The sequence below is a fragment of the Dysidea avara genome, chromosome 9 (genome assembly GCF_963678975.1).
Source record: "Dysidea avara chromosome 9, odDysAvar1.4, whole genome shotgun sequence".
Classification (NCBI taxonomy): domain Eukaryota; kingdom Metazoa; phylum Porifera; class Demospongiae; order Dictyoceratida; family Dysideidae; genus Dysidea; species Dysidea avara.
In genome coordinates, this window is record NC_089280.1 from 16,717,142 (window position 1) to 16,729,798 (window position 12,657).

The 12,657-nt window shown below is 36.0% G+C and overlaps 2 protein-coding genes across 2 annotated transcripts in view; one reads left to right on the forward strand and one right to left on the reverse strand.

Annotated features, from left to right (window-relative positions):
* The first annotated feature begins 1,152 nt into the window (after window positions 1–1,152).
* On the forward strand, window positions 1,153–2,620 carry LOC136267528 (uncharacterized protein KIAA1958-like). Its single transcript, XM_066062694.1, has 2 exons — window positions 1,153–1,168; window positions 1,245–2,620. Exons 1-2 carry the CDS (start codon window positions 1,153–1,155, stop codon window positions 2,618–2,620), a joined length of 1,392 nt encoding a protein of 463 aa, XP_065918766.1.
* A 4,997-nt stretch (window positions 2,621–7,617) lies between these two features.
* LOC136266946 (uncharacterized) overlaps window positions 7,618–12,657 on the reverse strand; it is a 71,274-nt gene continuing 66,234 nt past the window's right edge. Inside the window, exon 7 of the mRNA XM_066061988.1 lies at window positions 7,618–8,026. Coding sequence (XP_065918060.1) covers window positions 7,878–8,026 — 149 coding nt within the window. The 3' untranslated portion in view covers window positions 7,618–7,877. The remainder of the gene's footprint in view (window positions 8,027–12,657) is intronic.

Sequence of the window (12,657 nt, forward strand, 5' to 3'; positions counted from 1 at the left end):
TGGAATTAGCTACTTTGGCATGCACTAGTGCTTAAAAACTAAAAAAAAAAGGTACATTTTTTCTCCAGGGCTCCCCATACATTTTACAGGGGAAAATGGCACAATTGAATCAGGAAGCTATCTAGCAATCTGGACTATCTTGAAACTGCAGTTGCTTCTAGCTGCAAGTTTGTACATGTAATGAGAGTAACTTCAGGTCTTATTGAATCTCAGCGATCTTTGTATGCTTTGTGGTGAGCAAATATGTTTCACCTACTGCACACTTCTCAACACAATGGTGTATGCTCAAGTTGGTAAAAACATCAAGTTAACAACTTATAAAGGTAAACAACTAAAGTGGAGGTGCCACAATGATGCAACAATACCTAAGGTGGAGTTGTGGTTTCAATTATGGCATTGTTATGCCGACTTTGAAGTGGTTTATACTTTTGAGCTGATGAAACAACCATCAGAAAATTGCTCTGGAGCTGAAAATCGCTAACCCGAGCGAAGTAACTACGCACTTTAAAGTAAGCACCAGTGACTACCTTCCACCCGACCGTACGTTTTTTAAAGTTTTAAAGTATTCTACATACATTACAAGGCTTGAAAAGATTACAAAACAACACAAAACTTACTTATATGTAATGCGCACGATAAAACTAAGATTTTCATGATGATCAGCGTGTGGACAAACCCCACAGCGATTTTCACCCTCATTGGAGCTCGGACGACGGAGCAATCCCAAGTTAAACACCAGTTGTCATTTTGTGCCAGGGTTCTATTGGGGAATATACGGAGAATTTTTTAATTAAAAAATCTCGGATACTGGAATGCCTACTAATAGATTTATAATTGCGTGGGCAGTAATTTATAGTCTAGTTTTTAGTTTAGCCCTGTTACTTTTAGAATTTTAAAATTCTGTTACAGTAGAAATTTTACAATATGTGTACACTGCATAAATTTCAGAGAATGATTCACCAGATTTTTTACAGTCCATACTTTCAAAAATGCTGCTATATCTTGTTTTCTAAGGATAAATTTGCAAATGTTTTACTGTGGAAATTTTTGTTTCAACTATAGGTAGTTTGAGTTTTAGTAAATAGTTGGCAGACACACCCAAACTTTCAAAAAATTTTAAAACAATTTGTATAGCAACAATGAGTTATTACGATGGCTGAAGAAATTGGTTTAGCTAGACGATTTTCTTGCTCCTCAGATTCTAGATTGGATAAATAGTACCGAACCTACACGTATCGCTATAGAAGAGGTAACAATCCCCCCCGAGCTTCCGCAGGCCATTCTTTGCGATGCAGTGGTTGAAAGTGAGAGGACGTACAGCGATAAAAGCAAGCCAAAGAATGTGCGCTCAGCTGATTTAAGCAGCTCAGGCTCAGGAAAATTTAAAACATCCAGTGATAGCGAGCTGAAGCATTTAATTGAGCTAAATGAAAACTGTAACACCAAGCATTCTACCGCGACCTGGGTAAGGAGGTTTAACCAGTGGGCGTTGCACAGGAAACTGAATATTACTGATATCAGCCAAATTCCGAGGGATAAATTAGATGAAACATTGCAGAAATTTTATGCCGAATTGGTGAAACAAAACGGTCAAGAATACGAACCAAAATCTTTGAAAGTCATGCTTGCTTCATTGAACCGACACATTAAGGAAAAATGCGGCTATAGCATATTAAGCGATGATGATTTTATATTATCTAGAAAAGTTTTAAATGGGAAAGCTAAATTACAGCAACGGGGAAAAGGTAAAAGGCCTAATAAAGCTGATCCCATTACATCTGAGGAAGAGGATATACTTTGGGAAACAGTGCTTGGCAAAATGAATCCTGTTAGCTTGAACTATACAATGTTTTTCTTAATCAGCCAGCATTTTGGAACTAGGGGTAGACAAGAACATCATCAGATAAGAATTGAAGATTTACATATCAGCCGTGCACATGGAATTGATGGGAAAATTAATGTCATCAAATGGATGGAGGGGCCAACTAAAACTAGACAAGGAGGGTTAAACAAAAAACCAAGGATGATTACGCAGAAGTTCTTTCGTATAGATGGCAAGAAATGTCCTGTTGCTGCATATGAGTTGATGATTTCAAAGCGTCCCTTAGATCTCAAATCTCATGGTCCATTATATTTAACTCCAATAAGAAATGAGACATGGAATAACAAAGATGTGTGGTACACAAGTGTGCCTCTTGGAGTAAATTCAATAAACACATTTATTCCCAGAATGGTGGTTGCTGCAGGATTGGATCATACTAATAAACACTACACTAACCACAGTATTCGTAAAACTACAGTAAAAAAGCTCAAGAAAGCAGGAGTAACACCCACAGAAATAACTGCAATAACTGGTCATAAGAATCAACAAAGCCTTACAGATTATGATGAACTAGATACTGATGATCATATTCGTATTGGAAAAGTGCTTAGCTATGACAGAAATGCACCATATTCATATTCAATTAAAAGTAATTGTATGCTTGATTGTTCCAGACGTGATCCTTCTCCTGTATTCAACATACAACACTGTAAAGTTATCATACAGACTCCTTCATCTTATGAATCTCCAGCTGCTCCTAAGAAAAGAAGGGTTGAATCTGACAGTGACAGTGATTAGTTATGTACGAATATACAGTTATCTATACTGAATACACAACATAATGGTACTGTGTATTATATTAATAATGTACATGTATATTTGGTCAATACAATAATAATTATAAAGTAGCTACATACGTAGTGTCACTATGTGATTAGTAGGCAATCACACACATTTTCGTGCAATTATGGAATAATTGTACTCGTAACAGCCAAAATTGCACTCGGCTTCGCCTCGTGCAATTTTGACTGTTACTCGTACAATTATTCCCTAATTGCACTCAAATGTGTGTGATTACCTATACAAAGCATACACTTGGTGCTCTAACAATAGAAAGAATTTGAATTTTTGTGTACAAATTGCCACAATATGAAAAAAATGTGTACAGAACACCTGTTCCAAGTTTGGTGGCTTTATGTTTCTTTGAACTAAAGTTATAAAGGAAAACTCCAAGTGTGTTGTTTTTGGAAGTTTATGATGTCTCACACTATAGTATACATCCATAAGCAAATTATATGGTATGTACTTAGCTATACTAACTAAATAATTACTGAAAATGACTGTCTTGCAGTGTGTGGGGGTCTCATGCTCTAATCAGAGTATTCACTGTATAAAGTATTCCAAGATAATTGTAAGAAATGTTGCTAACCTAGGAGCATATATATATTGCAAGCATAATGAGAACACTGAAGAGCATAATAGGTGGGAAATTCCTAAAACTATTTTGAATATATTTGACTCAGGCCTATTTATACTTAACAACCATAGTAGCTAACTATAGACTAAAAATCACATATGATCGACCACATCAGATAGCTATATGGAATCAAGTCAATACATTGAAACGCTGAACCAATGGTGCATGTGTAACTAATATCAATTGTAATAGCTTAATGATCAATACAACTCAACAACTCATGAAGGAGAGCAAGCTGGTAGTGGGCTCCAGCTTGTTTATGCAATCACACACTACGGTCAAGGTTACATCATCATGTACAACTAACAATAAACAAATTAACAGTTCTAATTATCCATAAGAATTAACCTCAGTTCATAATGTAATACACATGCAGTGCACCTAACCTGTTAGGCTATCATTGTTACTGGATTAATAAAAGTACTACATGTGTAGGTACAGAGAGTTTGACAGTTTGGCTATATAAGCAGCACACAAATTAGCTGTGCCTTATAACAGCTGTTAACTGAGTACAGTTATATCTTACACTGTACATATACAGAGATGCAAAGCTGAATATGTGGATCATTGATTTCATTCACTGTCTATTTATGCTGTATTATTATAAAAGTTTTATGACTATCTCAGTCTAACACATCCTAGTCATGATCCCCACAGTATAGTGTTATTCATCACAATACATTATGTATACATGCATGTACATATGATGGACTTGAATATCTGGCTATATTAAAATACAAGGAGGTAATATTATCCACACAAAAACAGCCAAGCTGAGAAAAAAAAGTGTGGCCTTAAAAGCCTGGGTGGGAAAAGTTGTGAAATCAAAGGTGGTGGCCAACAAATGGCTGCAATGATGTTAATATTAATAAATTTTAACAATGCACAGCCATTATTAAATTTTATTAGCATTAACATCATTGCAGCCATTTGTTGGTCGCCACCTTTGATTTCACAACTTTTTTCACTCAGGCTTTTTAAGGATGATATTATAAACCTTGTAAAGAACAGTGATTAATACAGAAACTGATTACAATATAATGAAGAGTATTTTGTAAAATCGTAATGGTCTAGCTATAGTGCATTAATCATGCATGTATTTTTAAAATTTAATAGCACACTCATATACATATACAAGTTGCCTTCTTGTGAATCATAAACTTACAATAGTTGTTGAATCAACGCTTGTTAATTATCCACATTGAAATTTGTGTTAAATGAAAATGTCACATTTACAACCGTTCAAGGCATAGTACATAACATGTACATAACCCTAAGATTCACTAACAGTTTTTTATCTCAGTAGTACAAGTACCTATACCTACTATGTAAATAATATTTTTTCATTTGATTTCCACTAAAAGTCTAGAATATCACTAATGTATGTTCTATTAGAATGTTTGCAGTTGATTGCAATGAGATGATAATAAACTAATCATATAAGTTACTGTGGTAGTGATGTAGTGAGTTAGCAAATGGCTATAGTGAACTTGTTCTTAAGCAAGATTGATTACAATGATATTTACATATCTGAATGCAAAAAGTTTAACAGAGTCATAAGGAGAGGGTTTCCAAGGGATTTAGGGAATTCCCCGGCTTTGAAATTTAGCTAGATATCTAAGTTTTTTAGCAGGGATTTAACACACTTAATATGGCAGCACAAGGTGTGTATCAGCACATGCAGTGCATCACATGTATACTTACCCTCATCTTTAAGGGAAGGGCCTACAGAGGTAACTGAGGATTGAATCCAGAACTTTCAATTACCAGCCAATGCTCTAGCCACTTAACTATGCTCCACCTCCCCCACAAACACGTACACTCATGTACATGAGCCCTCTTGAATAATTGAAGTACTCTAATAGAGCAGTCACCTATACTCTAATAGAACATTCATAATACAAATATATCCATGTATTTACAGATTAATTTCATTACTATGAGAAAGAACTTTATTTCTGATAAGGATCTTTCAAGGAATTTGAATATTTCTACAGTATTCCAGACACTGTAGAATAAATGCAACACTGAAGCTATTCTTATTCTATTAGTGCAGTGAAACCTCAGTAATCCGGCACTCATTGGGGTAAGAAAATTGTGTTGGATTAGCAAGGATTATTTATTTATTTATTTATTATCAATTAAGGATGTCAGATTATTGAGGTAGTATAATATAGAAAAAAGTCTTTTGGTATACAAAACAATGTCAGATTATAGAGGTATTAGAGGTGTCAGATTAGAGAGGTTTCAGTGTATGCATGCAGGTTTCAGAGATCACATGTATTTATATCATACACATGGGTGTACAAGATACATCCTCAGCACACCAAATTGTGCTTGTCGTGAAATGTTTGATTGTTTAGAGGTCATTCCATTTTTGTCAGTGGGCTCATGTCTGTATGCGTGAGTCCACTAGCTAATGTTCCCACAAATATAACTGACATTAATGTACTAACTCATATTGTGTTGAACTAAAGTCCCTTGGGCTGTGCCCTCATACCCTTGCTGCTAGTAATTTATTATCGCTGTTGAAAAACCCCTGGTTACACCCCTATATTATTATTTTGTTAAGTTGTGCAGCATCAGTTGTTATGGGATTTCAAATACATGGCAAATACACTGAATAGTGTTTGTCCTATATACAAGTTGGCAATGGATACACCAACAGTCATTGCACATCTAACCAATAAACTGAAAATAGTATTCATTTTGTATATATCCCATAATTATAATCATTAAGTATAGTTTTCAGTATAAAGTTCGTTCAGCCTACTCAGCCTATATTCTTGGTAGACTAGTTAGTGGTGTAGCCAACACAATTGAACAGGATTATGAATATCACATCTGACGCAAGAACAAATTGTGTAGTGGCTTTGATTCTATTTTCACCCATTTGTGACCACAGTAAAACTACACAAATCCAACTGTTAGAATCCTACATGTAAATGGCCTCTCCATGTATAGTTTAGTTGGTACCTATATAGGTCACGATTTAATTTGCAAACACAATGCTCTAGCTACATTTCTTCACTGTACATGTCATATTATTTGCAATGCATTAAACCTCATCTTGTAAAAATTTGAATTGTTGGTCTGATAGTTCTTGCATGGTTGTACATGTTGAAAACTTTATTAGGACCAGTTAAGTGGTATCTGATTGTACACAGAAATTTTGATTGTCTACAACCAGTCCATGTCATATAATGTGTCAAACAGAAATAAAATTAAGATGTCGTTATACAGGTAAGGTGAATAACCCATTACACAACACTAATTCCAAAGGTATGGCAAATGTACAGCAATTCTCTGGAGCACAGAGACCAGCAAATTAAAGGCTGCAATGTAAAAACAACAATTAATGGTAAATCACCAATACTTGTTGTTCAGTATACCCTCCACTACTATAAACATGGCAGATCACAATGAAAACTGTGTTTCCCACAAGTTAGCACTTGATGTTGAGTCAGGGCATGGGATATACAAAACAAATTGATATTTTATTCATCTCATAAATTTGAATTCTTGGTATCAGGTCACTTGTGTTCATTAGATGTTCTTCCTAGCCCACTACTGTCTATCCCAGTCATATTCTTGGTAAAGTAATTTGTGGCAATAATAATGAATAACTTAAAGGTACTAAGCAGTGAGTGCTGCTATAGCAGATCGAGGTACATACACACTTGTGTAAATCGCTTAGTACAGAAAATTTGAAAATGTTGGTACAATTCATCAGAATTTGATTGTGTCAGAATCTTTGACGGTCTCATCTATCGGTCATCATGTGGGTTTCATCTCTGATTGAGTGTGGTGCTTGACCAGTGAGTAGCGGATGACCTGCACACTAGGGTATTTTCCTCATACAGGGAAGCAACTTACACAGTTTGTGCCTTTAGGCTGACTTATGTATAGATTACCTGTTGCCAAGGACACAGGATCGGGTCTCTACTAGTGTGTGGGAGTTTCTACATCCAATAGTTTTCATTTAGAGATTCTTACTCCTAGTGTCTACAGGTTTCTAGTAGGGTATATAGGATAGCAAAAATTTAGTATACTGTGCCTGAACGATTGTATATTTCATTACTCTTTATACTTGTAATATCTGAGTTACCACAGATGTTGCGTTATGCCATTCTGGAATTTGTTAATTGAGTTGGTCTCATCTCTAATGGACTTGCGGTGGCAATTAATCAGTAATACAATCATGTAGTGGGCGACTAATACAATCATGTAGTGGGCGACTGTACAATATAGTCGGCTTTATAATCACAACATTGCAAAGATATTTTTGGTCAATGAGTAACTACTATAACTACTTAACTTTGAATACTCTTTCAAGGAAACTATAAATGGTCCATAATTACAAGTCATGTTTACTAAGAAGTGACAACATCGTTTTACACTGAGTCTAAATGGTGCTATACCTTGCTACTAAAGTATACATCTCACATCTCAGTGTTCTCATAAGATACAGAGTATACATGTTAAAATTCTGTTGTTATCACAATGATTGAAGCAATATCCATTATTTGGTTTGAGGAAATGGTCACATGACATGTGCATGTTTGGTGGTGAGGACACCTATGAGTTTACAGGCTGACCACAATATGATCTGCTGACATCAGAGTGAGTAGTCATGGTGAGTCTTGCAGTGGTTGTGACAGCTGAAGGTATGGATGCACTACTTCTCCCACGACATTGTCTACCACACTTTCTCATTGTAGATGTATCTAGTAAAGCAACACAACACATGAGTACTGAAAGGCTATAAAGCTACAATATGTACCTGCTGAAATCATGGTATAGTTACATAAATGAATAAGTTGTGATCACAAGTTGTGCTCAACAGTATCAATAATGTCAACAACATGGTCCAGGTAATGTGAGTCAAAACAAAAGGGCACAGAGAAGAAAAGCTACACGTGATTCAAATCATGGACTATTCACAATCTATGCTTGAAAATAAAGCCTACACCCTAGATGCAGGCTTGCCAGCAAGGTTCCAGCTCCCTCTTAAAGCTTCTCTCAGCCCACGCAGGCTAGAGCAATCATGGAAACGAAATGCATTCATGCATGGAAATGAAATGTATGGTGACCAAGGTGATTTAACAGTTGCATGTACAACAATCTAATATGCACACACAATTTACTTTGTCTCACTCTGCTGATTTGTGCTTGTTACAGGCTGTTTGTCAGGTTGTAGTTAACAGCAAACAATGGTAGTGATGGCTTTCAAGTGCTAAATTTAGTGACATTATTATTATTCTACTTCTCATGAAATTTCAGATACTTTAATAACCATTATACACTAAATAAAATATTTCAACAACTTGTTACATCCATAATAGTATTACTATACACAAGTATTACTTTCCATAGGTAATTGTAGAATAGTTGCTGTCTTTTCATCAAGACATTTTTAAAAGGTATTATATGAACCTTTCTTCCCTTTAAGACCTCTAGCAAGAAGTTATATGTTGAGGTGGTACTAATAAGAGTAATTGAAGGCACCTATACACAAAATTTTACCCATTTTTTGAAGTTTGAAGCTTCATAACTTTCTATATCATTGCATATAATCATTGGAAATTTTCCATGGTACAACTAAAGTATCTGGCTGAATTTTGAAACTAAGAGCAAGTTAATCAGTATAAGCAGTCAAGTGTTATATCATTTTGTTTGCTAGCATTTAAAGCACGTGGAAAGGCCAGTACCTTTTCACAAATCCGGTTACAAATGGTGAACAATTAGGAACTATGATAGGACACGTATCCAATACTTTCATCAGGTGATAACAACAATATATCTGCATGGGCAAAGCCAACAAATATAAGTACAGTACCGCCCAGATGTAACGTTAAAATCAGCTATACTTGAGTGGTCTGGTTTTGCTGGCTGCTTTTCCCAAGCCCAGTGTGGATCCCTATGTGCAGTGTGGGACCTTAATGGAGCTCTGGTCAGCCTGGGGATGGCTGCATGTGGCTGTACAGCTCTGTGGTGTTGATTAAGTACCTCTGCTGTGAATTTCCTTTCATTTTAGCCAATTCTGAGACCTGCATGGCCCAAAACTTGACCTAATTCATCCCTACGCATTCCTTTTACAATTTTTGAATACCATCTTGACCGCCTTACAGGCCCCCCGCCTCCCATCCCTTTTGGAGCTCACCTGATACAGTCAACCTCAGTTTAAAAAACTATCTAAAATGGTGGGACACTTAGTTGTTGGCTACTTACACAGTGGATGCTCTGGAAGGTAAGGAATTGGTGTAAAACGTGTGAAAATTTGGTACACATAGCTTCAACCATTGGTGAGCTACAACACACTAAATACTTAAAACTAGCATTTCTCAATACTTTTAAATAGGCAATAAGACCGGTTTTCCCAGACTGGGTCACAATTGATATAGCTGGGGCACGTGATGCCATTTCTTTTGCGGTATACGTGGGTTCACTAGTCATAATAATATTATTTATCAACAAACAAGCACACAAAAAAAGTTTGGAATTTTCAACTAGAGTAGGGACCATAGCACATCGATAAAAACTACTGAAACATGCAGGAGTAGTCCATGATATTAAATCACAGTAAAACAATAAGAAGTGCAATATCCCTACTGTGCTCAAGATACCATAACAGAAATGCACAGTAGGGATATAACACTTCTTATTGTTTTACTGTGATTTAATATTATGCGCTACTCCAGCTTGTTTCAGTACTTTTTATCGATATGCTATGGTCCCTACTCTAGTTGAAATTCCAAAATTTTTATGTACTTGTCTATAGTAACAAACGAGTGGGTAGCCAAAGTTTCAGCCTTTTGTGAATAGTTATAACACTAGACAGTTGGAACAGCAATAAATTTGATTTTTACTGCAATGATACAGCAAATATATTACAGGTGCTTATTTAACAAGTACATAGAAAAATTTGGAAATTTCAACTAAAGTAGGGACCATAGCACATCGACAAAAAGTACTGAAACAAGCTGGAGTAGTGCACAATATTAAATCACAGTAAAACAATAAGAAGTGTTATATCCCTACTGTACATTTCCATTATGGTATCTTGAGCACAGTAGGGATATACCACTTCTTATTGTTTTTACTACTGTGCTTGTTTCAGTACTTTTTATCAATGTGCTATGGTCCCTACTCTAGTTGAAAATTCCAAATTTTTCTGTGTACTTGTTTGTTAACTTTTTTTGTAAATAATTATTATGACTGGTGAACCCACGCATACCGCATCTGAAATGGCACCGTGTACCCCAATTATCGTCTGAAAAGTGAAGTATCCATTACGCTTCGTTGTGGGCTATGTTCAATCTGTTACACAGCAGTACAAATCAATAACTGAAAAGCACCTCTGCAATCAAAACAGCCACTATGAAAGTACGGACGATTTCCGTTACAAAGGGAAGCCATCACGTGCTACCGCCAAATCGACACTTTTCACTGTCAGCAAAGATGAATGGCACACAAAGAAGGACACTGGTAAGTCCATGAAGAATGCATTGTACGTACTGCAGTATGCCAAAAGGCACCTCTCGGGCCGAAGCGACGTTGAACAGTGAAAAAATCAAGCCCGTAGCCTTAGCCGTTATCAAGTTACGCTTGTCTGAAAGAATCAGTCAGTCAGTTACTTAGTTATTCAGTAAGTCAGTCAGTAGAAAATTCCATTAAATAAATATTTTTTTAAATTCCGTAGCCACTTGTTGAAAGCGTTTCGGGTTGATCTGAAAGCTTGTTTGGGCTTAGTTTTACCTAACCAATACTGCCTCATCGTCGTCAGGGAAAATTGAGGCTGTTTTTTTGGGCAATTTTGTTTCGTGGGCCACACCTACTCCTTTGTGGTCCCTACTTTAATTTACGACAGAAACAAACTACGAAGACGGGACTTGGCTCATTCTGTTCACCATGAGCTGACAAATCCACCAAGGTATAGTTTTCCTATAAGTCTTTGTGTGGACAAAGAAGAAGGCCATTCCAACAAAGAAATGACAATGGTAAACTTTATTTCTACTGCATCGTAAACAAACTCACATGTCTTACACTGAAAGGTTTCTTACTCTACATAAACAGGCAAATCCGATGCTGTATATATGTAGTAAAACTGAATTTTGTGAAAACAGCTGGTTTCCACTCAGCTGGTCACATTATTAAATTTGATTAGGGACCACAGAAATAAAACAAGGGAGGTCACCTACACCTGCAGATATACTAGTGGACAGTCTATAACCATGACTGAAATAGAAATTAAATGTCCACTAGTACATATCAGGTATAGGTGACCTCTCTTGTTTCATATAATTCCTTATTTTACTTGTCCTTGTTTGTTTACCTTTTTTATGACCAGTAAACCTGTACATACTAAATCAAAAGAAAGAATCGTGCCAGACATATCATAAAATCAATTTTGTGTCTGAGCACACGTGCCCCTTACAAATGAAGAACAGTACAAGAAGCATCAATTTAGTCACTATGAAAATTTGAATGGACAATTCTTGGTATAAACATTACACAGTGTGTGCTACTGCAAATCAACACTTTGCAATGTCAGTGAACACACAGGAGGACAACTAAGTGATATATGCATTGTATGTATTGCGGTATGCCAAAAAAGTTGAAGCAATGTCTAGTAGTAAAAAAAAAAATCAAGCACACAGCCTTAGTCATTATGAGTCAGTGCAGCCAGAAACACTTCCACTGATTTACTAATTTAGAAAACACTTTTGAACCTAACCAATACTGCCTGACCAATACTGTCTGACCAATTCTGCCAAGGCAGTATTGTGAGACTGGTTTATGGTCACCAAGCATAAATCATGCTGTTTAAGTATAGGTTAAGCGTGTGGAAATTCCAATCCTATGCTGACCTCTCAGAAAAGAAAAGCATTTAAACCATTTACTAATATAATAGTTGCACACACTATAAAGTCTGGGGTGTCAGAAAGCACATTCTGTTTAGCCTGGGAAAATTGCTACATAAATTACATCTGTCTAAAGGTTATTTTGTAACAAAGGGTAGTCCTTATACTGCCTGTAGAGTACTTGTAGCTGGAATGAAGAACTTTGTTGCACTAACAAAGACACCGGTAAAAGAGACAATTAATGTTAGAAGACTAATTTTTAGCAGTGCAATTAGTGACAATCAACAAATCACTGAAGGCTCTCAGTTTTATTGGCGAAGTCAATTAGGCCATACCTATTTGAAAAGTTGTTGCTCAGATTTATTTTACAACAAAATGGGTCAGTCGGTAGGCAAAAAATAAAATTAAAAAACAACAACAGCTAACTAACAAAGACATGTTTATGATTTCTGATTACAAGCCATATACTATTTCAAAATAGATCAGTAAGTCAC